This window comes from Sorex fumeus, unplaced genomic scaffold (genome assembly GCF_029834395.1).
Source record: "Sorex fumeus unplaced genomic scaffold, SorFum_2.1 ptg000155l, whole genome shotgun sequence".
Classification (NCBI taxonomy): Eukaryota; Metazoa; Chordata; class Mammalia; order Eulipotyphla; family Soricidae; genus Sorex; species Sorex fumeus.
In genome coordinates, this window is record NW_026606212.1 from 2,005,538 (window position 1) to 2,029,164 (window position 23,627).

At 51.7% G+C, this 23,627-nt stretch overlaps 2 protein-coding genes across 3 annotated transcripts in view; one reads left to right on the forward strand and one right to left on the reverse strand.

Annotated features, from left to right (window-relative positions):
* On the forward strand, positions 1-21,860 carry TCTN1 (tectonic family member 1). 2 transcript variants are annotated; one of them, XM_056107144.1, is made up of 15 exons: positions 1-267; positions 2,026-2,146; positions 3,672-3,802; positions 6,243-6,394; positions 8,430-8,517; positions 9,806-9,915; positions 11,085-11,105; positions 13,488-13,625; positions 14,209-14,334; positions 14,672-14,757; positions 15,921-16,061; positions 17,996-18,158; positions 19,681-19,803; positions 20,281-20,425; positions 21,199-21,860. In XM_056107144.1, the coding sequence occupies exons 1-14, from the start codon at positions 54-56 to the stop codon at positions 20,422-20,424; spliced, it is 1,758 nt and encodes a 585-aa protein (XP_055963119.1). In that variant the 5' UTR covers positions 1-53; the 3' UTR covers position 20,425; positions 21,199-21,860. The 2 variants fall into 2 exon arrangements, with proteins under 2 accessions (XP_055963119.1, XP_055963120.1); XM_056107145.1 differs by having other exon boundaries at positions 13,491-13,625.
* Positions 20,715-23,627, reverse strand: part of HVCN1 (hydrogen voltage gated channel 1) — an 18,300-nt gene continuing 15,387 nt past the window's right edge. Inside the window, exons 5-6 of the mRNA XM_056107147.1 lie at positions 21,649-21,761; positions 20,715-21,476 (exon numbers count right to left, since the gene is read on the reverse strand). Coding sequence (XP_055963122.1) covers positions 21,411-21,476; positions 21,649-21,761 — 179 coding nt within the window. The 3' untranslated portion in view covers positions 20,715-21,410. The remainder of the gene's footprint in view (positions 21,477-21,648; positions 21,762-23,627) is intronic.

Below are 23,627 nucleotides of genomic sequence, written 5' to 3' on the forward strand. Positions count from 1 at the left end.
GGTTGCTGGGCAACGCGCGTTCCATCCCCGGAAGCGCGAGGTTCCGCCGGGCCATGGGGCTTCGGGCAGTACCACCTCTTCTGCTGGTGTTCCTGGACTGCTGGGCCTCCGTGTGTGCCCAGGCCGGGGCCACGCCGCCGGGCCCGACGGAGGCCCTGGAAAGCACGGAGGCCGCCCTGACGACTGTTCGTCCCTCGTTGTCGCCCAGGCCCCCGGCGACTCCCAGGCACCCCACCTCCGGCCCCCGGCCCACCCCGGTCACGGACGGTGGGTACCAAACCAGTGCCACCCATGGGGTGTCGTTCGGACGAGGAGATGATAATGATGGTGATGCTTGCGGATGCATTAGCACACCGAACGTGTGCAGGCATCGCTATGGTGGTATTAATTCTCAACGCTGAGAGGGAGCGACTTGCCCTGTAGGTGGGAAAAGAGCATTAAGAGGAACGAATCTCTGAATTTCCCAATCGCCTGGGAAAATGTTAGTGCTAAAGCTGATAACGAATCAGTCCTCTCCCCCTTGCATCTGAAGAGGAAAGTAATTCAGAGGCTCTAGATCGTGGTGGAAATGAAACGCACAAGGTGTGTGGACCTTTCCGCCTATTAAAAAAGGATGCATGGGGCAGGAGGGAGAGGCAGTGAGCTGGAATGCAGCCTTGGCATGCTGGATTCCGAGGTTATGGCCCCCCCAGCAACGGCCAGAATAGCCGGCGGCTGTCAGTTCAGGAAATGTCATTTCTGGGGAGCCTCCCTAATACTTCTGTGTCCCACCAGGACTGTATCTGGAGGCCTGGGGCTCTGTATCTGCCAGGAGTGAGCTCCTGCCCTTTGGCAATCATTTGAGCTGTAACCAGCGCGAGCTGTAATCGAAAAATAATTTTGGCATACCCAGATGTGCTCAGGCACCACTCGCAGCGTCGGAGGCCAATCCTGGTGGTGTTTGAGGGAAACTTGTGACACTGGGAACTGAACCCAGGCCTTGCGCATGCAACGTGCACTCCAGCCCTTTTTCAGCCGTCTTTCTGCCTCCCTCAAAATGTTTTTTTTTTTCTTTTTGGGTCACACCCAGCGATGCTCAAAGGTTACTCCTGGCTCTGCACTCAGGAATTACTCCTGGTGGTGCTCGGGGGACTCTATGGGATGCTGGGAATCAAACCTGGATTGGCTGCATGCAAGGCAAACGCCCTACCTGCTGTGCTATCGCTCCAGCCCCTTCCTCAAAAAGTTTTGAGTTTAGGGGGGGAAAAAAGATTTTATTTAAGTGCCAAGGAGAGAACTTGCTCCTCTGTGTGTATGTGGATGGGTGAGACAGTGGTGTTAGGACTTTGAATGTTCTATTTTGTTTTTTGTTTCTATTTTGGGGGCATGCCTGATGATGCTCAGGGGTTACTTCCAGCTCTGCACTCAAGAATCACTCCTGATGGGGTTCTGGGGACCATATAGGAAGCCAGGGATCGAACCCCAATCAGTCAGGTGCTAGGCAAGTGTCCTACCTGCTGGACTATTGCTCCAGTGCCACTTCGATAACTGTACAGTGGATCAGTGGGAATAACGTAAAGAATTTCACCAACTCCTAAGAATCCAGGACTCAGGGCCCCACTGTGGCTTCCAGCGGGCTCCTTGGCAGCGGGGTGAGGCTTCAAGGAAGGTCAGTGGGTTAACGCCACCAGAGGACTTGGCACTGCTATCCTGGTGGGCCTTAGGGTCAGAGAGGTGATGTCGTTTCTGAGTGTAGCTTGTCTGAGTGATTGTCATCTCTTAGAACATTTTGAAAGCCCGTGTCTGGGAGTCCTGGCTTATCCAATCATTCCTCAGAGGTAAAACCTAGAACTTTCCTGGCACGTCCTACAGCATCTGCATCTGCTTGGGAAGGCCTGGGATGTGGCACATGCAAACGAACTTGTCTCCACTTCCCACTGTCCTCCGAAGCATGATGGGGTAAATTGAGCTTGTGCAGGGCCTGGCAGGGAGCAGCCGCCCGCCTCCTGTGACACCCGCTTCCCACCCCACCCCCCGTGCCCGCAGTTGCTGCTCTGTGCGTCTGTGACTTGTCTCCAGCCCGGTGTGACGTCAACTGCTGCTGTGATCCTGACTGCAGCCCTGTGGATTTCAGTGTCTTTTCTGCCTGCTCAGTTCCAGTTGTCACGTAAGCTTATGACGCGTGTAGCTTTCACCAAAAACAAACCAAAGGCCAGAAAGTGAAAGTGCTCTCAGGGCTGAAAAGCCTGACCTGGTTTCCATCCTCCCGAAGCCAGCCAGTGGGGGAGAGTCTCTGCTCCTTACTGGCATCTGGCTTGCTGGTAGAGAAGAGTGGAGGGGAGGGAAGGACAGTTCACATAGATTTGTCAGCAGATATGGGTATCATTTTTTTTGTCTTTTGTCAGCAGATATGGGTATCAATTTTTTTGTCTTTTGATGGAAGAAGGAATTGGTCTTACTTGAAGCATGGGGTGAAAAATACAGCTTAATTTTATGGCTTTTATTGTGGAGGTAATATTTGTAACGTGGAGTTAAATCGCCTACAAAGCACTCTATATGATTCTGTGGTATGTTCATCAAGGGTTTTTTTGTTTTTGTTTTTGTTTTTTTTTGGGGGGGTCACACCCAGCGATGCACAGGGGTTACTCCTCGCTCATGCAGTCAGGAATTACCACTGGCAGTGCTCAGGGGACCATATGGGATGCTGGGAATCGAACCCGGGCCGGCTGCGTGCAAGGCAAACACCCTACCCACTGTGCTATTGCTCCAGCCCCTCATCAACGTTTTTTATTTTTGTTTTTGGGCCACACTCAGTGGTGCTGAGGGCTCACTCTGGTGGTGCTCTGGCTCGGTGCTCAGGGATCACTCCTGGAGTAAGCCCTCAGCACTGCTGGAAGATACCATAAAGAATACCTGAGCATCATTAGGTGTGGGTCCCCCACCCAAAAAAAAAAAAAAGAATTCAACCCATTTTTATTTAGTTTATTCAGTGCTAAGATGTTTGGAACTTGAAAGTTTACCCACTTACAGGGAAAAAAAAATAAAACTACCTGAAATTCTACCAAAATTTATGTAATTGACTCCATCAGGGTTTACAAGATTCATTTATATCAAATTTGTACCCTTATTAATATTTCTTACTTGAAAAGGATTCCTTAAATGTTATTCTAAACTTGTCTCAATTACTTTCCCTGTGAGTGGGAAAATTTTCAAATGCCAAACATTCTAAGCCTGAATAATCTAAATAAAAATGGGTTCGATTCTTTCCTGGTTTTTTTGTTTGTTTGTTTTTGGGCCACACCTGGTGATGCAGAGGGTTACTCCTGGCTCTGTATTCGGGAATTACTGCTGGCAGTGCTCAGGGAATCATGGGGTGCCGGGGATCAAACCCTGGTTGACCGCATGCAAGGCAAACGCCCTATAGAAATGGGTTCAGTCTAACACCACATGCTCATAAATGTCCTTCTTGCAGTTATTGAGCACAATGGCACAAGCATTGGTGATTTTAAAATAATCCTAGGGGTTGGGGTGATAGCACTATTCCCAGCATCCCATATGGTCCCTGAGCACCTCAGTGCAGAGCCAGGAGTGACCCCTGTGCATTGCCGGGTGTCACCCAAAAAGCAAAAAAATAAAATAATCCTAAAATTGTGTGTATCGGCCTCAAAATTTTTTTGTTTTAAATTTTTTAGGGGTGATCGTCAGTTTTGCAGTCAAAAAGCAGCCATCTATTCCTTGAATTTTACAGCGAACCCACCCCAAAGAGTCTTTAAACTTGTTGATCAGATCAATCCCTCCGTATTCTGTATTCATATTACAAATTGTAAGTATTTGATGGTGATGTACTTTCTGAAACTCTGAAAAAAGTGTCTTTATAATTCTTTTCTGAATAAATGTTCCATTCAGTGAGATTAAAAGCATGTTTTTCATGAGGCCAACCCAGGTTCGATCCCTAATATCCCATATGGTCCCCTGAGCCCCGCTAGGAGTGATTCCTGAGTGCAGAGCCAGGAGTAACCCCTGAGTATTGCTGAAAGTGAGAGAGTACAGCAGGCAGGGCACTTGCCTTGCACATGTCAGACCTGGGTTTCAATCCTGGCATCTTGGATGATCCCCGAGCACTGTCAGGAATGATCCCTGAGCACAGAGTCAGGATTAAGCCCCAAGCACACAACCAAGTGTCACCCCCCACAAACAAACAACAAAAAACAAAAATAAAAGTGATGGGGTGCATTGCCCTGTCTCTGAGATAGCATGTTCTATTTTACAGCTGTCTGTGGTTTGCAGACGTACATAGGGATTGTACTGGCTCTGCATCCTGGGATCGCTCCTTGAGGTGCGCTGGGGACCATGTAGGGTGCCAGGGGTCAAACCCGGGTCAGTGTGCAAGGCAGTACTCTACCTGCTGTACTCTCTCCAGCCTCAAAAACAAGATAGTTTTTACTGAAAGAAATCTACATAGATTATGTAGGAAACGTGAGGGTAGAGAGGAATACATGTATGAGGAGCATGAGCTTCTCTGGAGTGGAAAAGCCTGATGTGTTTTTTTTTTTTTTTTTGTCAACATTTTTCCCTTCTGGTGTAAATGGTTAAGAATAAGGTCCAACTTTCGTTTCAATTTCCCTTTTTTTGCTTTTATTTTTACTAAGAATATTTGCATGAAAACCGGATCTTTATTTTTATCTGGGCAACCAGCTTGAATACCTGTCTGTTTTCAAAGTACAGGAAAATAAAACATTCTCAAATACCAAAGGCCAAAGACACATTTCTATCTTTTAAAATATTTGTTATTTTACACGGGTCATTCCAGTCCTGTTTATGCTTTTAGTAATCAAATGTTGTCATTATTGTTGAATGTCTTTATATTGTTTTTGTTTTGTTTGGGGACCACATCCAGCAGTACTCAGGGCTTAGTCCTGGCTCTGTGCTCAGGGATCACTCCTGGTGAGGGTTGGGGAACCATTTGGCCCAGGGATTGGCTTCTAGCAAAGCAAACCCTCTACCTCTTATACTATCGCTTCTCCCTGTGGGTGTTTTTTTTTCTTTTTAAGGGGGATGGGAGGGTTTTACCAGGTGGTACTCAGGGGCTATTCCTGGCAGTGCTTGGGGAGTCAGGTGGGGGCGACAGACCCAGGCTCCTGCATTGCAGTATTATGTTCCAGCCCATCATGCTCCATCATCCCCCAGCCCATATTTGGAGCCTTTCCCCTCTGACTGAGAATCGAGAGGAATGTGCTTTGCCTTGTAATCCTCATCGCAGTTGGTCAAACTCCAGTGCAGTGACCGCGCCAGCTGGTCCCCTCCTCCTCCCGCCGCCTTCCCAGCCTGTTATCTGTGATGTATGAGGGGACAGACGGGACCTCTCGCTCCCGCTGCCATCTGGAGAGCACGTCCCTGAGAGACTGACACTGCCCAGTCTTCAGCCCGTCAGCTGCAGAGAGAGGTGGATTGTTCTTGGCTCCTCTGGCACTCTTTACCTGTACCGTTTCCACAGGAGAGAAATGGGACAAGTCTGAGGAATCCTGTTCAGTTAGTGTAACTCACAGGTCCCGAGGGAACAGCTCAGTGGCAAGAGTACCTGCTTTGCACACATGAAGCTGCGTGTGATATTGACCTCAGGTGCTGCCTGCAGGTGCTAGTATGGTCCCAGCGGCTGTGCAGTTTGGGACCCTTGGTGCCCCAAAGCTCACAATCTCCAGAGCACAGCCCTCAGGAGTGTGCAAGTACCGCAGCTGAAGTGTTTGACCCCCAGAGAGCCCCAAAGCATGGGGGAGCCCCAGGCAGCAAAGGGCAGAGACAACTCTATAAAATTCGGGAAATTTGGGCCAAAGTAAATAGGGACTCTCCCCCATTCCCCACGTCAGCCTCAAATACCATTGAAACTGCTCACAAAATATTATCCATGTTGTATAATAAGAGTCACTGCTCTCCCGTTGTTCATCTATTTGCTCGAGTGGGCCCAGTAACGTCACCATTGTGACAATTGTTACTGTGTTTGGCATATTGAATACGTCACAGGGAGCTTGCCAGGCTTTGCCATGCGGGTGAGATACTCTTGGTAGCTTGCCGGTCTCTCCGAGAGGGGTGGAGGAATCGAACTCGGGTCGGCCATGTTGGCTGCATGCAAGGCAAACACCCTACCACTGTGCTATCGCTCCAGCCCATTATATATATATATATATATATATATATGTATGATATATATATGATAAATACCATTATATATATAACATACTAATTTAAAATATTTTTTCTAAAAACAGATAAACCTGCATTATCCTTTGTTGATCCAGAAGTACCTGATGAAAGTAATTTTGATAAATTGATGAAAACATCTCCTGGCTTTTCTTTGAACGCAGAATCAGATACTTCTTTCACAAACACATCAGATGCTCCAAAGGCTGGTAAATATGAGGTAAACCCAGAACTAAACTTTCTTTTTTGTTTGTTTGTTTTTTTGTTTGGGGACCACACTTGGCGATACTCAGGGGTACTTCTGACTCTGCACTCAGAAATTACTCCTGGCATTGCTCGGGGAACCCTATGGGGTGCCAGGGATTGAACCAGGGTCTGCTGCATGCAAGGCGAACACCTTCCCTGCTGTACTGTAGCTCCGGTCTGTAAACTTCCTTTTTAATTCATGATAAATACCGGGTCAGCATAAAAATTACCATCTCGAGCATTTTTCACGTGCCAGTCACCATGAAGAGCTTTCCAGGCATCCCCTCCCACAGCGGGCAGACGGCTGTCCCCATTGTGTTGCTGACAAGCAGGTTCATAGAGGAAAGTAACTTGGAGTTGACAGTTTGCCGATCCCACGCCTCCTGTGTCTAATGTGTTTATCGCGCGCCTTTCCCCCGGGCAGACACTAGCCTCCAGTCTTGCTCTCCCAAACAGTCCTCAGTGAATATCCTTTCATGAGGGGATGCTCTCAAGTGGTCCCTCCTGGTGCTTCCCAAGCCCCCGGACTGGCAGTTGAATGTGGAGCTCGAGGATGTGCTGCTCAGCGCTCAGTGCTAGCAGTGAGCCTGGCCCTGGGGCTCCCGCAGGCCTGAGTCCCCAGCCCCGGCATCTGAGAGACACATTTCTCTTAGAGTAAGTCTTTAGGGTATGTTCTCAGAAGTGGGGTGGCTGGTTAAAGTATGAACCCGGTGCAGCCACCCTGCAGAAGCGCCGTAGCCGTGTCTGGCCCAGGTCAGAGGGAGGGGACTTGCTTTAGGGCAGTTGCATCCACTTTTTCACTGGAGAAATGTAGCCAGATGATGGAGGCCGGAATGATCCCCGGCATTCCATCTGGACCCCTGAGCACCGTCAGGAATAATTCCTGGGCACAGATCCAGGAGTAACCCCTAAACACTGCTGGGTGTGACTCAAAAACAAAAACCAAACAAAAAGAGAAAATAGGCCAGAGAAATAATGTAGCAGGGAAGGCTCTTGCCTTGCATGCTGTTGATCCCGGCTCGACCCCCACATGTATAAGACCCTGGGTTCAATCCCCTGTTCCGCACAAGTAATTAAATAAAACGTGCTTTAAAAAAAAGGGGAAATTTACTCCACAGTCACTACGTTTCATCTTGAATACTGGGGAATTCTCATGAAATTCCCAGTGTGAAGGTCTGATATATAAGTTACAGGTTGTTTGATAGTCATGCTAGTGAGAATGCCTGCATGCTGTCACCTCCATCCCTTACTTCTTTTTTTTTTCCATTTTTTTTAAAAAGCTGGTTGAATTTATTTATTTATTTTATTCTTTTTTTTTTTTTTTTTGCTTTTTGGGTCACACCCAGCAATGCACAGGGGTTATTCCTGGCTCTGCACTCAAGAATCACTCCTGGCGGAGTTAGGGGACCATATGGGATGCTGGGAATTGAACTCAGGTCGGCTGCGTGCAAGGCAAATGCCCTACCCTCTATGCTATTGCTCCAGCCCCTCATCCCTCACTTCTAGCAAGAATACCTACCTGCTGTCACCTTTGTCCTGCATCGCCCTGCTCCCGTCTGCAGAGGCAGACCCTTGCCTCAGGTCCAGAGGGGTTTTCTCATGAAGAATCGGAACACGGTTGCTGCACACTTGCATGCATGCACTGGCACATACTGGCACACTCACACTGGTACACACTGGCACACTGGCACACTTAAACATTGGCACACAGTGGCACACGCATACACACTGGCACACATGTAGGCACACACTGGCCACACTGGCACATATACATACTGGCACACACACGGGCACAGACACTGGCACACTCACACTGGCACGGACAGACACACACACACTGGCTCATACACTGTCATACACTTACATAGGCACACACTGGCACAGACACGGGCACACACACTGGCTCTGGTACACCCACTGGCACATACTGGCACACTCCTACACATTCCCACATGGCACTGGCAGTCGGGTACGGTGCCCCACGTGATGCTGCTGCTGTTCCCTTCCAGTATGGCATTCCTGTGCAGACGGCAGATGGATTCCTGAGGTTCCCTGCGCCGCTCATGTCAGCTCTGTGCACCGATAACAACCCTGCGGGTAAGGCAGCAGTCTCTTCCTTTCTGCCTGCAAACACTTCATTCTTCCATTGGAAACACACCACCTGGCTCCCCCTGTATGCTAAGCCAGCTGAGAGACCGTTTCTAACTATGGGATTGGAAAAGCTTAAGAAATCGGAGGCTGGACTGGAGCGATAGCACAGTGGCTCAGGCACTTGCCTTGCATGCAGCTGACCCGGGTTCGATCCCTGGTATCCCATATGGTCCCTGAGCACCGCCAGGAGTAATCCCTGAGTGCAGAGCCAGGAGTACAGAGCCTGAGCATCACTGGGTGTGACCCAGAAAGCCAAAGAATAAGAAAAGGGGACGATCCCTATGCCCAGAGCCAGGAGTAAGGCCTGCTGAGCACTGCCAGCTGTGGCCCAAAACCAAACAACAAAACCAAAGAAATGTCAAGCTATAGTGATGGAGAGCCTCAGTTCACTGCTAATGAAACTAGCTGTTGGTTTGTTTTTTTACCTTCCACCTCCTTGCTGCCCGCTGGCCACCCCTTTTATTGGTTTTATGGAACAAGTTAGCAGTGTGTCAGAAGTAGAAAGAAATATGCCCACTGACCCAGCTCTTCTGCTGTTCAGATTTGCCCTATTGAAATTTTGGCCCACGTGCAAAATATTTGGCAGCATTGTTATGAAGCAGATTTGGTTAGAGGCAACTGAAGTATCTGCCAGTGGGGTGGATGAATTACACCACAGTCTATAAAATCACCTGAACTCTAGGATACATTGTTAAGTGGGAAAATGCATGGCAGAATATGCCAGGCATTTATTTCTAAAAGGGTATACACACACACACACACACACACACACACAGATGTATAACATGCATAAGCTTTTATCTGCATCGATTGTTTTGTTTCCAGGAGACTACGTAAGTACCTCAAAGCTGACTATGTTCAGGGCAGGAAACCATTGGTTGCCAGAGGACAGGTGACCAGGATTGGGTGGAAACTTCTCAGTGGCTTGTGCTTTTAGAGTATTGAATCATGCAAACATTATCTATTTGAAAAAATAATTTAAAATTTTAAGTATGTTTTCGATATGCCAAACACAGTAACAACAAAGTTTCCAATGGAGACGTTACTGGGCCCGCTCGAGCAAATCGACGAACAGCGGGAGGGCCTTTACTTTACTTACTTTACTTTTATATTTATCATATCATATTTTACAGTTTTGCCTAAGTGAGAATATTTTGTTAGTACCAGACAGTCCTAACGTGTCTTTGTTTTTCGATTGTCCCCACCCCCACCTTGGAAATGTTCTGATTTCTAGCTTTTCTGGTGAATCAAGCTGTTGAGTGCAGCAGAAAGATAAGCTTGGAGCAGTGTGAAGAAGCCGAAGTGCTGAGCATGGCCTATTACAGCAGCCCTAAAATTCTGAAGGTAAGGATGCTTTCAAAGTGAAACAGATTCGTTAGGGATGTTTTCTGTTCCTCGCAACCTTTTATTTTATTTATTTATTTGCTTTTTGGGTCACACCCAGCAATACACAAGGGTAACTCCTGGCTCATGCACTCAGGAATTACTCCTGGAGATGCTTGGGGGACCATATGGGATGCTAGCAATCGAACCCAGGTCGGCTGCGTGCACGGCAAACACCTCACCTGCTGTGCTATCACTCCAGCCCCTTAGCCTGTAGCCAACAGCGCCTTGAGCCCTGCCTCTGATCTTCTCCTGTGTCGGGCAGTGGGATAATCATCTATTTCTCTTGTACAGTTAGCTCGTATTTTGTTTCATTGCTTTTTTTAAAAAAACTCATTCATTTTTATGGTAACCAATGCCTATATCCTGAATTTAAAAATTAATAATCCAAAACTATAAAAATTGTAAAGAGCATCATAATATCTATGAAAGAAATAATCATATTAGCACCAGAGATCTCTCTCTGTGAAAAAGACCAGAATAGGAGAGAGAAATCCATGTTTGGTGCGCTGGGGCATGGGGCATTCGGGGAGGGTGCTGGCCATGTGCGTCCCTGACGCCACATCCGAGGAAGCCCCAAGCACTGCTGGGTGTGGCAGCGGGCCAGATTAATGATCGGGTGAGTCAGTGGGCAGCGGGGAGGGAGGCAGCCCCGGCAGGCAGAGGTGAGGAGGCTCCACTGGCCACAGTGCCTCGGCTGGACACAGGAGTGGGCTCAGCAGCCCCGTGGCAGGGGACTCGCGTTCCCTGGAGGGGAGGTGACTCAGAGCCACACACCTCCCGGCTGACTAGCGCCTCCCCGTGCTTCTCTCTTGGCCTTTCCCCCACCCCGCCCTTTCCTTCGCTGTCCTCTTCGTCCCCTGGGCCTGCGTATGCTTCTGAGGAGTGTCACCTGCAGCTTGTCCCGAGAGGGTGGCGAGAGTGCCGCCCCCTCTGAGGACAGGCACAGGAGAAGCTCAGGGCCTGGTGGTGCTGGTGGTGCCATGACGTGCCCCGGAGTCCCACGGCATAGGAAGTCTGTGGCTTACTGTCGTCTTCTCCTTATGAAGTCCTGGGAAAGATGGACACACCCGGGGCCTGGGGTGCTTCTGCCTTGTCTCACCACACTCACTGTGATTTCCTTTGTCTAGGTTCCGAATTCGACAGCGAAGGTGAGTGTTTCTGGATGACAGTGAGTGTTGTGAATCCCAGGCCTGAGTTCTTTTTTTTTTAATTATTTTTAATTTTTAAATTGAATTACAGTGATACACAGTTGCAAAATTGTTTATGATTGGGTTTCAGTCACACAATGTTCCAACCCATCCCTTTACCAGTGTCCATTGTTCACCGCCAGTGGGCCCAGTGTCTCTCCTCTCTGCCTGTCTGTCTGTCTCTCTTCCCCCACCTTTTCTTTTGGGGCCTTATGGTTTGCAATACAGATACTGAAAGGTTATCAGGTGTATCCCTTTACCTACTTTCAACACTCTGTTACTGTCCAAAAGGATCATTTCCAACTCTTATTGTCATGTTGGTCCCTTCTCCATCCTAACTGCCCTCTGCCCCCCGCACACCCTGCGGCAAGCTTCCAGCCACTGAGCAGGCCTGGTTTCTGCGCCTGCGGGGAGCAGGGATCCAGCAGTCCGGCTGCTTCAGGGAGCCCACCATGAGCCCTCCGAGCCTCACAGTCCCTCCCCGTCACAGCCCCCTTCTGCCCACGGAATGGTGGGGCTGCCTCTCACAGCACCTGGCATGGGCACACTGTTATCAGACAGTGAAGTCTCTGAGTGGGGCTGACATGGCCCTGAGCGTACCTGAGCCTGACACCAGACGACACCCATCTGCTTCCGTGTGCAGACTGGGGAGACTGAGGCGTGGCAGCTGGACAATGGCCAAGCTGAGTTTTCTTTTTTCTTTTTTTGTGGGGGGGATGGGGGTCACACCTGGTGATGCTCAGGGGTTCCTCCTGGTTCTGCATTCAGGAGTCACTCCTGGCAGTGCTCGGGGTCCCTATGAGATGCTGGGGATCGAACCCTGGTCAGCCACATGCAAGGCTGAGGCCCTCCCCGCTGTGCTAGCACTTTGGCCCTGAGTTTTCTTTTTTCCTTTCTGGGCTTTTGGCATTCCCAGCAGTGCTCAGGAAATAGGGGACTGAGGCTTCCGACTCATTGCAGTATCTGGGCCATCAAAGCTTGTACTCTGAAGGACAAACAGGTCAACCAGTATCAGAGACTTGCTGAAAGATTTCTGAGGAGCAGTTTCGAAGATTTGGTAGAGAGTCGGGAATATACAATGTGAAATCATTTTGTGAAGCCCACTTTGAAGCCTGGAATTCACACGAAAGCACCCATGAGTATCGGCGTGGCGGGTAGTGTTACTGCGGAGCTCTCTTTCGCTCCTGGCTCCTGGGTGGGTGTGGGAGGGACTCACGGAGCTAGAAGGGCCGTTTCACTCTTGGACTGTTCCTGTGGAAGCTACCAAGCAAGCTCAGCTCCAGCCGCTCACATAGTCCGCCGCCCCCCCATGCTTGTGGAAATTGTGCCTGCCTCACCCACACAGCATGGGACAGCTCCATCCTTCAGCACGGGGGTGCCCTGTGCTGGAACAAACAGGGACCCGGCTCATCTTCATGACTCTCACACAGGACTCATACAAGGCTTTAAAGCCACCGCTGTGACCTGTCCGGCAGGGGGTGTCGTGATGGGGTTGCCCTCCCCACTCCCCCCTGCCCATCTCTGCTTCCAAGCCACATCATGTTCAGCCGGAGGAGGGGGGTGGGGGTGTGCTGCATGCCCGGCTGTGCTCACGGCCACTCCTGATGGTGCTTGGGGGACCATATGTGGTGCCAGTGATCAAACCTGGGTTGACTGTGTGCAAGGCAAGTGCCTTCCTCCGGCCACAAGAGGGATGACAGACAGTTTCATGTCTTTGTCACTGAGCAGACATGAAAGAACTTGTCTGGGGACTGGAGCAATAGCACAGCGGGTAGGGCATTTGCCTTGCACGTGGCCGACCCAGGTTCGATTCCCAGCATCCCATATGGTTCCCCAAGCACCACTGGGGTAATTCCTGAGTTTAGAGCCAGGAATTACCCCATGTGCATGGCTGGGTGTGACCCAAAAAGCAAAAAAAGAAAAAGAAAAAACAAAAACTTGTCTGTAAAATGACAGCTACAGCCCTTGATAATGTTGAAGTAGAGATAGCATCGCCCAGTTCAGCACTTGATACTACACAGTGTGTCATAGAGCATCGGACAGCATTTTGGCTGAGGGCAAAATTCAAGTCAGTAGAGAACCAACGGTTCTCTCTCTCGCTCTCTCTCTCTCTCTCTCTCTCTCTCTCTCTCTCTCTCACACACACACACACACACACACGGTGGGATCATGGGTAAGGTAAAGTAAAGGGATGGATTTTCCTTGTCCTGTCCATCTGTTGTGTGATGGGTGTTTGGCTGTGTGGGGTTTCCCTGTGCATGTGTGTGTGGGGAGGGGACTGTGGGGACTTTTTTGGGGGACTTCTTCCTCCCCGACTCATCAGGAGCTCCGGCCCTGTGCCAGCAGGTCTCTCTGTCCATGCGGTCCGTCATCCTCCGTTCTCTCAACAAGACACTGTCCCGGCTGGACGGCCCTCGGGTGCTGTGGCCGGTGCTCACAGAGGCCGGGCATATGAAAGTCTGCAGAAACGTGGTTCTTGAGGTAGGCGCCCACTGGGGCACCCGGGCTCACATGGTAGTCACTGGGCCACTGAACACCCTCCGGGAGGCCTAAGCTCATGTCACGGGCTGCTGTTGGGGACTTGTCCGTGCTGCTTGCCTCATTTAGACACTTCTTTGGTGTCTGAAAAGTAGCCAGGGGCGCAGGTGCCAGATGTGACTCTGTGACCACCATAATCATGTGAGGAGGTGGCACTGTTCGGCCCCCATACCCACCCAGTGGGGTCAAAATAACCATGTGGGACTTTTCTTCACGCATCTAGAAGCTTCTGAGCACAGTCAGACCTAGTTGTTGCTTTGTGGAAGTCAGTGAGCTCCGCAGACATGGGCTGGTCCTACTGTGACTGTGCGCAGGCTGGTCCCACTGTGCGCAGGCCAGCCGCCCCAGCAGATGAGGCAGGTGACCCTCTATCCCCAGGGGGCAAGTTCCACCTTCCGCATCAGACTCGGCAGGACAGAAACACTTCAGCAAGTGGGGGAAGGGGGGCGGGCTTGCCTCTGCAGTGGGCTGTCCCCTCCCGGACACGCCAGGGACCAGGGTTGTCTCAAGCACCGTCTGTTCGCAGGTGAAATACAGCCTCACGTATTCCCCCGCGGGAGAGGTAACGAATGCTGCACTCTCCCTCCTCCTGGGGACCGTGAGCAGCGCCCAGATGCCTCTCCAGCAAAAATTTAACATTCACTTTATCCAGGTATGTTCGGTCACCGCCAGGGAAGAACGTAGCATAGCTTCTCGGGAAAACACCAGCTCCAGTTTCAAAGCGTGTTCACTTACCAAGGCCCAGCAGCCTCGGGCCGCCACGGGGGCTGGGTCCTTCCTTTGGGTGGAATATTCTCGTCCTCGTGAGCTCTTTCTCTGACAGTCTGATGTACGCCCACGCGCAGCGGAATTATTTATAGTTCTGAGTAGGGGGAGAAATGCTTTCAGGGGCTGGCAATCCCAGATTTGATTATGAAGCGCTTTTCATTTTCTCTGTCTCTTCCTTCTGGAGACGGGATGATTTGGGGTCTTTCTACATTGTTTTTCAGCAAGCCACAAAGCCCGTTCCTCTCAGCGGCAACCCAGGTTATGTGGTGGGGCTCCCACTAGTCGCTGGATTTCGGCCGCAGCGGGGGTATCCTTTGGGGTTTGTGGGGCAGGTTGGTACCCGGCCATGCGCGGTGGGGCCCTGAGCTCTGTGGCTGAAGGACCAGCCTGGCCAGAGCTTCTCCCCAGGGCACTGGACTATGCGGGCTGGGGGACAGCCTGGCCAGAGCGGGCTGGAGCCCTCCAGTGGGCGGGGGTGCCCGCTGGGCAAGGGTGGGCCACCAGACCAGCAGTTGGCTTGAATCAGCACAGCTTGGGGGAAATGTCAGCATTTTATTTATTTATTTATTTATTCTTTTTGGGTCACACCCGGCAATACACAGGGGTTACTACTGGCTCATGCAGTCAGGAATTACCCCTGGCAGTACCCAGGGGACCATATGGGATGGTGGGAATCGAACCCGGGTCGGCCATGTGCAAGGCAAATGCCCTACCCGCTGTGCTATCACTCCAGCCCTATTTATTTATTTATTTATTTATTATTTTTATTTTTTTCCTTTTTGGGTCACACCCAGCAATACTCAGGGGTTACTCCTGGCTTTGCGCTCAGGAATTACTCCTGTAGTGCTCAGGGGACCATATGGGATGCCGGGGATCGAACCCGGGTCGGCCGCATGCAAGGCAAATGCCCTACCCGCTGTGCTACCACTCTGGCCCAAAATGTCAGCATTTTAAAAGGAAAATCTCAAGACAAAAAACATTGAGGCACTAGACACGTTTACTCGCATGCTTAAAACAAAGAGTCCTAAAAGAAACTTTGTGATTTTTGAAACTCAGAGTGCTGTATTCTAGCATGTTTCTTATGCAGCTCTCCTAGGAGGATGATGCAGTGTTTTCCCTGGGAAACAGCTGGCAGAATCCCAAAGACCCAGACAAGGGCCTTGTGCCTCCTGTCACCGCAGCTCTGTCTCCCTGGACTGTCTGTCTTCTGAGCTTCAGGCTGCTTTGGGACCAGGCACTTGTTTATTTCTTAATTTTTAAAAAAATTTTATTTTTATAAAGTTGTTCACAATAAATTTATTGCATTTCGTATTCCTACACCAATCCCACCACCATGACACTTTCCACGAGCAATATTTCGAGTTTTTCCAACCACCGAAGCCTGCCAGGCCCTAAGTGTTTTATTTTGTATTGCTTGCTATGAATAATTTGCTAAAAATGATCGCCAGAAGTTCCTTAACTTTTTCACATGTCCGGGATCATTCAGACCACAAATAGATATGAACAACTTACTGTCCTTCGTAGCACGGCTGAGCAAGACTGCTTAGCAGTGGAGGGGACGCGAACCCCCGTCTTATTTGGCTACAATATGCAAACTGGCTGTAAACTAAGGTAAGCAAGTGATTTGTTTCATTTGTGAGAATTTGTTTCATTTGTGAGATCAGAAAACAAAGGTCCCTACCCTTCCCCTTTGAACTGACCCTTTGGATCGGCAGGAAGGCACCATGTGGCCTGTCTTTCCTCACGGTCACAGCAGCAGGAACAACCGTGTCCTCATAGCAGAGAAGGGCGGGGGACCTTGGGGCCACAGGACGAGTGCACCAGGCTGAGCACGATCCCTGGAGCACCTCAGGTGGCAACAGAGCGAGGAGTAGCCCCTAAGTGGTGGTGTGGCCTCCAAGCAAAAACAGGAAGAGTAAAGCAAAAGCAATAGTAACACACCTTATTGTGATGTTGATTTTTTGGGCTCCTGATTCTCTCATTTTCACTGCTATGCCATTGGTAATGATTCAGGGAAAAAGTATTACAACCATTTGAATCAAATACTGCAGAGTGAAAATCTTAAAACTTTGGTTTTTAAGGTTGCATAACACTTGGATTCACTGCAAAAATATCTCCCTTGAAAGTCATTCCTTTATGTCTCAATTTTTCTTTTTCAGTGTTTGGGTCACACCAGGCATTAGTCAGAACTTACTCCTGGCTCTGTGCTCAGGAATCACTCCGAATGGGTTTTGGGGTGAGGGGCTGGCACCCGCCTTGGCTGAACATGGCAGGGGTCTGTTTGCCTATTGACCTGCCTGCGCAACGTCTCTCCAGCGCCACCGTGTCTGAATTTTAACATCCACAGCACGACAAACCAGGAAAGGAAACTTGAACGCAACTCAAAAGTCAACCTTTGGGGGGCTGGAGCAATAGCACAGCGGGTAGGGTGTTTGCCTTGCACCCAGCCAATATGGCCGACCCGGGTTCGATTCCCAGCATCCCATATGGTCCCCCGAGCACCGCCAGGAGTAATTCCTGATGCATGAGCCAGGAGTAACCCCTGAGCATCGCCGGGTGTGACCCAAAAACGCAAAAAAAAAAAAAAAAAGTCAACCTTTGGGGCTGGAGAGATAGCACAGCGGGTAGGGCGTTTGCCTTGCATGCGGCCAACCCGGGTTCGACTCCCAGCATCCCATATGGTCCCCTGAGCACTGCCAGGAGTAACTCCTGAGTGCATCGCCAGGTGTGACCCAAAAAGCAAAAAAAAAAAAAAAAGTCAACCTTTATATTATCGAACTTGTACCAAAATATGAAAAATCAAGTAGCTATGCAGGACTTACTGGAAACATCCACTGATCCAGTTCCTACCTTCATTTCCCCTCTCAAGAGGCAATAATTTTCAATTCTTACAGCTGATTATGGGGAAATTTACCTCCGAATCTCTAAGTTAGAGGCATATAATGCTACTTTGTGGTTTAGGGTTTTTGTGAATAATTGAACTTCCACTGTGATAAATTAGTGACCCTGTCCCCTTATGTGAGACAAGAATTCCTCAAAAGAATATGTTTGCACAAGGACAGGATAGACCTGTGTCAGTATGTTTGGGGAACAACAAAGTTTAAAACCGGGCTGGAGAGATAGTACAGCGGGGAGGGCGTTTGCCTTGCACACTGCTGACCTGGGTTTGATCCCTGGCACCCCAGATGGGCCCCCGAACCTGCCAGGAGTGATCGGTGAGTGCAGAGCCAGGAGTAAGTCCTGAGCACCACTGGGTGTGGCCCAAAAAAAGCAAAAAGGGAAGAAAAGAAAAGAAGGAAGGATGGGGCTGGAGCGATAGTACAGCAGGGAGGGTGTTTGCCGTGCATGCGGTCGACCCGGGTTCCATCCCCAGCATCCCCTATGGTCCCCCAAGTACCGCCAGGAGTAATTGCTGAGTGCAGAGCCAGGAGGAACCCCTGAGCATCGTCGGGTGTGACCCAAAAGGCCCAAAAAAAAAGGAAGGAAGGAAGGCAGGCAGGCAAAGAGCTGGTGGGCTCCGGCTGAGGTCCCTGTCCTCTACCCAGGCTGGCCGGCACGGTCACCTGTCAGCTGGCGGCGCGGCAGGTCCGGAGCCTGCTGTGGGGCCGCAGCTTCCCGGATTACGTGGCTCCTTTCGGAAACTCGCAAGCCCAGGATGTGCTGGACTGGGTGCCCGTCCACGTCGTCACTCAGGCGCCCACCCTGAAGGTAAGCACTGGTCTCCCCAAGGTGACCCTGACTCAGGGTTTGACTATTTCCTGTGAATGGACGGGGGGACTCAGGGCTGAGCCGGGACTGCCGGCGAGGTGCTCCTCGTGGTGCCCGGTGGTGGGGCGGGCACGCTGCCCCCCGCACTGTCTGGCGGCTGAGCGTCCGGGCTGTCCCCCGAGGGGGCCTCCTGCCACCCACATGGGCTGTCCCCTCACACCAGCGCCTCCATCCCAAAGTTGCTCTCAGTGGAGCAGAAGCTGACGCTCGGCCCTGAGCCACGTGCCCCAAGGCGCACCTTGGCCTTTTGTCTTCGGGGCAGAGTGTGAGCCAGCCCTCAGAGGCGAGCGCTCATCTCCTGTGACCCCAGCTCCTCTGCCACCACCGTTTCCTCAGGCCTCATTGTCTGCGTGCCACATATAGACACCAGGACAATGGGGTGAGCACTAGCTCCCCAGCGCCCAGCCGCCCTCCCCACTGAGCCCCGCAGACCCCCGTGGTGACTCAGTTCCTGCTGCTCAGCTCTGCCGCCTCAGCCGAGAGGGACTGGAGATGGGGGAAGACACCTGGTTATTACTCCCTGGGGAACCGGAGGCTAGCAGAGGTGGCCGTGTGGATGCTCAGAGGCCTGGGGTGGGGTGGGTGCCCACCCTCCGGGAAACCCAGGTAGGCGCCGGCACAGGGCGTCTGAGTGTGGGCCGTCTGCTGTAGTAGCCGCAAGTTTCCACCCACACAGCTCCCAGCCAGCAGGGCCTCTGGGGCCGGCACCAAATTTAGCAGACTGCTGGCTTTGCCTTTTTCCAAAAGATGGATTTTAAAACACTTGTTAGGGCAAAACCTGAAACGTACACAAGAGTAGAGTAATGTGAGTGGGATACTCCTACCTGTGGCAGAGCCTTAGCGGTTTCCTCTGGCCCCCGCAGAGATGCAGGCAGGAGGAAAGCTTGGCTGGAGGACCCCCTGCCCCCTGTCCTGGCTGGCCAAACAACTCCCTCAGCGCCACGGACAGGAGCTGACAAGCCAAGGGCCCCACTGTACGCCTGTGTCCTCTCGACTGCCAGCCGAAGCTGTCAGGTCACTGAAAAGGGAGTACTTGGCTTTTCTCTAAGCACATTTGAATGAGATGAACAGGTTTAATTTCTGTGGGTGCCAACCACTCTCACCCTTCTCCTTGCCCAGTGCCAGTTACCCGCCAAAGGATCTAGGGGTAGATGTAGATGGACAGAGCAGCGAAGGCCCTGAAGGCGCCACAGCCAGGCACTGGGTGACCCCAAGAGCCAGGTAGTGCTGGGCCTTCGACAGGAGGCTGGGGAGACTCGACAACTCTTCAAGTATTTGGAGCAATCGGTGTTTTAAAATCCTCGCTGTCTAAGCTGTGTTCACCCCAACCTCTATTCATTCTCTTGTTCAGGACATTTTGTAATATGTGAAACATTTTTGTAATTAAAACTCTGAAGTGCCGATAAAATTTGACTCGAGGTTGCGTAACTTTCAAGATGATGAATGGCGTTTTGCTTTGCAGGACTCCTGCCAGCTCCCAGTGGCTTTGGTTCTGGAAGTGAAATGGACTAAATACGGCTCCTTACTGAACCCGCAGGCCAAGATAGTAAACGTGACTGCGACCTTGATCTCATCCGCGCTCAAGGTAAGCCTGGAGCCCCAAGTTCAGTCCTTGGCTTTACTCCCAAGAGCCACCCAAGCCCCGAGCACTGCTGGTGGGTGTGGCCCCGAACCCCAGCAAAGGAAAAATAAGTCCAGGTGAAACTCAAGTGTGATAGGTGAGGTTTATTTGTGATAAAGATTAAAATGGAAATAGCAGTCCTCTTCTAGAGAACAGAAACTTTACTGATAGTGGTTCCTTTCACACGCGTCTTACTTGGATTTGATCTTAAAATTCACACGTGAAAATTGAGGTGAGGTTGCTATTGATGTATTGATTGATTAGAACCACCTGAGTAAAACTTGTATTTTTTGGAAAAAAAAAATCATATCTCTTAGCCCTGTTAGTGGCTGAATGAGTGTCACATGGCCATTGGGTCGGCGGGTGACCGGCTGTCTGGGAGAAGGTGGCTCGTTTCTGCTGACAGACAGGCGAGGCTGCTGACTCGGCTTCTTCTTTCAGACCAGCCCCGGCGCTGAGAGGACAATTCTTATTTCCACGGCGGTCACCTTTGTGGACGTGTCGGCCCCGGCAGAGGCGGGCTACCGGGCTCGGCCCACCATCAACGCCAAGCTGCCTTTTGACTTCTTCTTCCCGTTTGTCTGACGTAAGCCCCCCACCCCTCAACGGTGTAAGGGCCCCAAGGCCCCCCGGAGAGGCTGCCCCCAAAGCAGACGGCCTCCTCGAGCCACGCATTCCCTCCTTTTTACCTTTTGGAAATTTTATTCTTTTGGGTTTGACTTTTTATGGTCTGGGGCATCTTTGATTCTGCTACTCTCCACCGAAGTGGAAACCAGGTGGCGCCTTTGAGAAGGCTGAGAACAGCCCTGAACTGGTGCAGGCTCTGCGGGTTTATCCCGTTTATCCATCGCCTCCTTGATGTGAGTTATTTAAAAAAAAAAAAAGTCATTGTTTGTAGTTCAGGTTTTCTTTCCTTTTCAGGTCTTGCTTGCGTATAAAAATAGCAACTATGGCAGGAAATCGTGCGCACACGAGACCTCCTGAGGGCTCTTTCCCCAAATGCCACGTTAATTATAGTGGAGTCTGGGCTAATTGCCGCGTCTCTGCCAGGCGCTGAAGCTAGCTGGCTCTCCCACGGGAGGCTGGCCAGGGACCCGCAGAGCAGCTGAAGCTGGGAAGAATCTAGTAGGAGGGCCCCTGGGAAGGAGAGGGCTTATTTATATGTTAATTGGACGGTAATTGAGAAAAATGTTGTCAGGGGGCAGAACTGGGTGGAGCCAGCTAGAAGCTGGAGGATGCCAGAGGGAGAGGAGGGGCCCCAGCTGGGAACCCCGGCCCTGGGGAGGCGAGCGGGGCGGGATCAAGGTGTCCACAGTGGGCTGGAGGCCAAGGGAGTGGTCCTTTCTCTCTCCTTTCCAGGGACAAGACCTGAAAGTTCGAGAAGCAGTTGGTGGGACGAGCTCAGAGTCGCGGCTAAGTCACCGGCCAGCTTTGTTCAGCTTGAAGCAAGAGTCAAGTGTTGAACGAGACGCAGGGTTTCGGGTGCGGGACGGGGAACTCTCCCAGCCAGAGAGGAGCTCGGGCCTTCCAGAGGCCTGTCCCCGCGGGAGCCACGCCAGGAGGCCGGGTGCCTAGCTCACGTCGCCCACCAGCCCATGCTGTCTCAGCAACTGGTTCAGCCGCTCAATTTCTTGCTCCTGTTGGTACAAGAGTAGAGGAAGGCCCAAACTGTGAGCCGTGGCCGCGAGACCTGGGGTACCCTGGGGCCTGGTGAGACGCTTGGGAAGGAGGTGACCCCTGGGCTCTGACTGAAAGGACCAGGGGCGCCAGGCCTGGTGACCGATGGGCATCCCCCAGGACTCTGATTACCTTCTCTGTGCAGCTGAACTCGAGGTGTTGAATCTTGGCCGCCAGCTGCGCATTCAGCTGCCTTAACCGGAGCAGTTGCCGTTCTGAGCGCGTCTTAACGGAGATGATTATCCCTGGAAAAGAGGCCTGGGTCTCAGCTCTGGAAAGAGAACCTGGCTTCCCGTCAGATGTTCCCCCCAGGGAAGAGCCATCGCCAAGGCATCTGGTGTGGAAGGTCATGGCCGCGCTGAGCCAAACGCTTCTCTGGCTGCTCAGGCTGGGAGAGCCCCGAGATGGTCCTTGGGGCTGGAGAGACAGGATGGCGGGCAGGGCGCTTGTCTGGCAAGCTGCTGACCCGGTATCCTGTGCCGTCCCCCAAGCAGATTCCAGAGTGCAGAGCCAGAAGTCACCCCTGAGCACTGCCAGGTGTGGCCCCCAAACCAAAAAATAAAAAGATCCCTGACCTGCCATGTGCGCAGCCCCTGCCTGCCACCCTCGTTCCTCCCAGCACCGGTGCTTGGCAGCTGTGTACCACTTGCACACGGGCCGACGGGGCGCCCAGAGTGGGCTGGGACCCTTCCTTCCCCCGCAGCTGCAGCCTCACAGTGTCAAGCCAAAAGGAGACCTCGACAGACGAAGGTCTGGGGTCTGGGCCTCACTGGATGGCCCCCAAATGCTCATGCTGCCCAGAGCTGCCTGTCCCTCCCCAAGAAGGCGTGAGCGCGGCGGCCCCTGGCATCTACATGCATGCGTGCCTTCGTGGCTGGCTGCTGTGGTTTTGGGCGGCCCAGCCCATCCGTGTCGCATGAAGTTTGACAGTGGTGGGGCCAGAGAGATAGCACACATAATACGCCCCACACATAACACGCCTGGGTGGGGCGTTGGCCTTGCACACGGCTGACCCAGGTTCCATCCCAGGCATCCCATATGGTCCCCCAGCACCGCCAGCAGTAATTCCTGAGTGCAGAGCCAGGAAGAGTCCCTGAGCATCGCCGGGTGTGTCCCAGAAAGCAAAACAAAAAAAGGTTTGTCAGTGGCACAGTAACAGCCATCGACCAGCCTCCCCAGCCCTGCCACGCTGAGACAAAGGAAATGGACAAGTCTTACACCTCTGTTGTGTTTTGTTTTTTGTTTTGGTGGAGGGGGTTAAGAAATGGAAGTTTCACAGTGGGGTAATGAGTTCAAAAGAGACTTATAATCACTAGTTTATCTATCTCAGTCAGACAGCGCCTTTTCCTGTCCGATGAATGAGATAATCAGCATGAGCACTTTACTAGGAGCCACAGGACCCAAATGAGTGTGCTACAGGGCCTGAGGGCCCAGAGAGACCCCAGAGCATTACATAGCCCACCGCCAAGGAGACACGCCCCTCACTGGTAGGGCGCACACTGGGGGGCAGCGGGCGGGAACCTGGGTGTCTGCCAGGAAGAACAGACCCACCGTCTCTCCAGATAGCACCCAAGGGTGCTGCACAGGCCTTAATGTGCGGGTCCCAGGTCAGCCTGGGAGCACTGCAGAAAAACCCCACACCTCTCACCACACTCCTTTTTTGGTTTGTTTTGGGGCCACACCCAGTGGTGCTCAGGGCTTACTCCTGGCAGTGCTCAGAGCACCATATGCGCTGCCAGACTTGGAATGGGCCGGCTGTGTGCGAGGCAAACATCTAACTCCTGTGCTCGCTCTCTGCCTCCCAGTTTCTCCACCTCTCTAAGAAAACCAAAGGGGGTGGCCTTGGAGCATGAGGGTAGGACAGTGCTTATCTTGCAAGCAGCCAACCTGGGTTTGATTCCCAGCACCCCATATGGTCCCCAGAGCCTGCCAGGAGTAATCCTCCAGGTGTGGCACAACCCCCCGCATGCCGCCACCCCCCCCAAATAAACTGAAGAGGCCCAGGCACATTTCTCAGGGGGACTGAAGCCTCCCTGAAGGTTAATTGAGGGGTCACAACAAGAGGCTAGGGGGCTGCTGGTAAAATGGAGAGGGTGTAGGAAGGTCAGAAG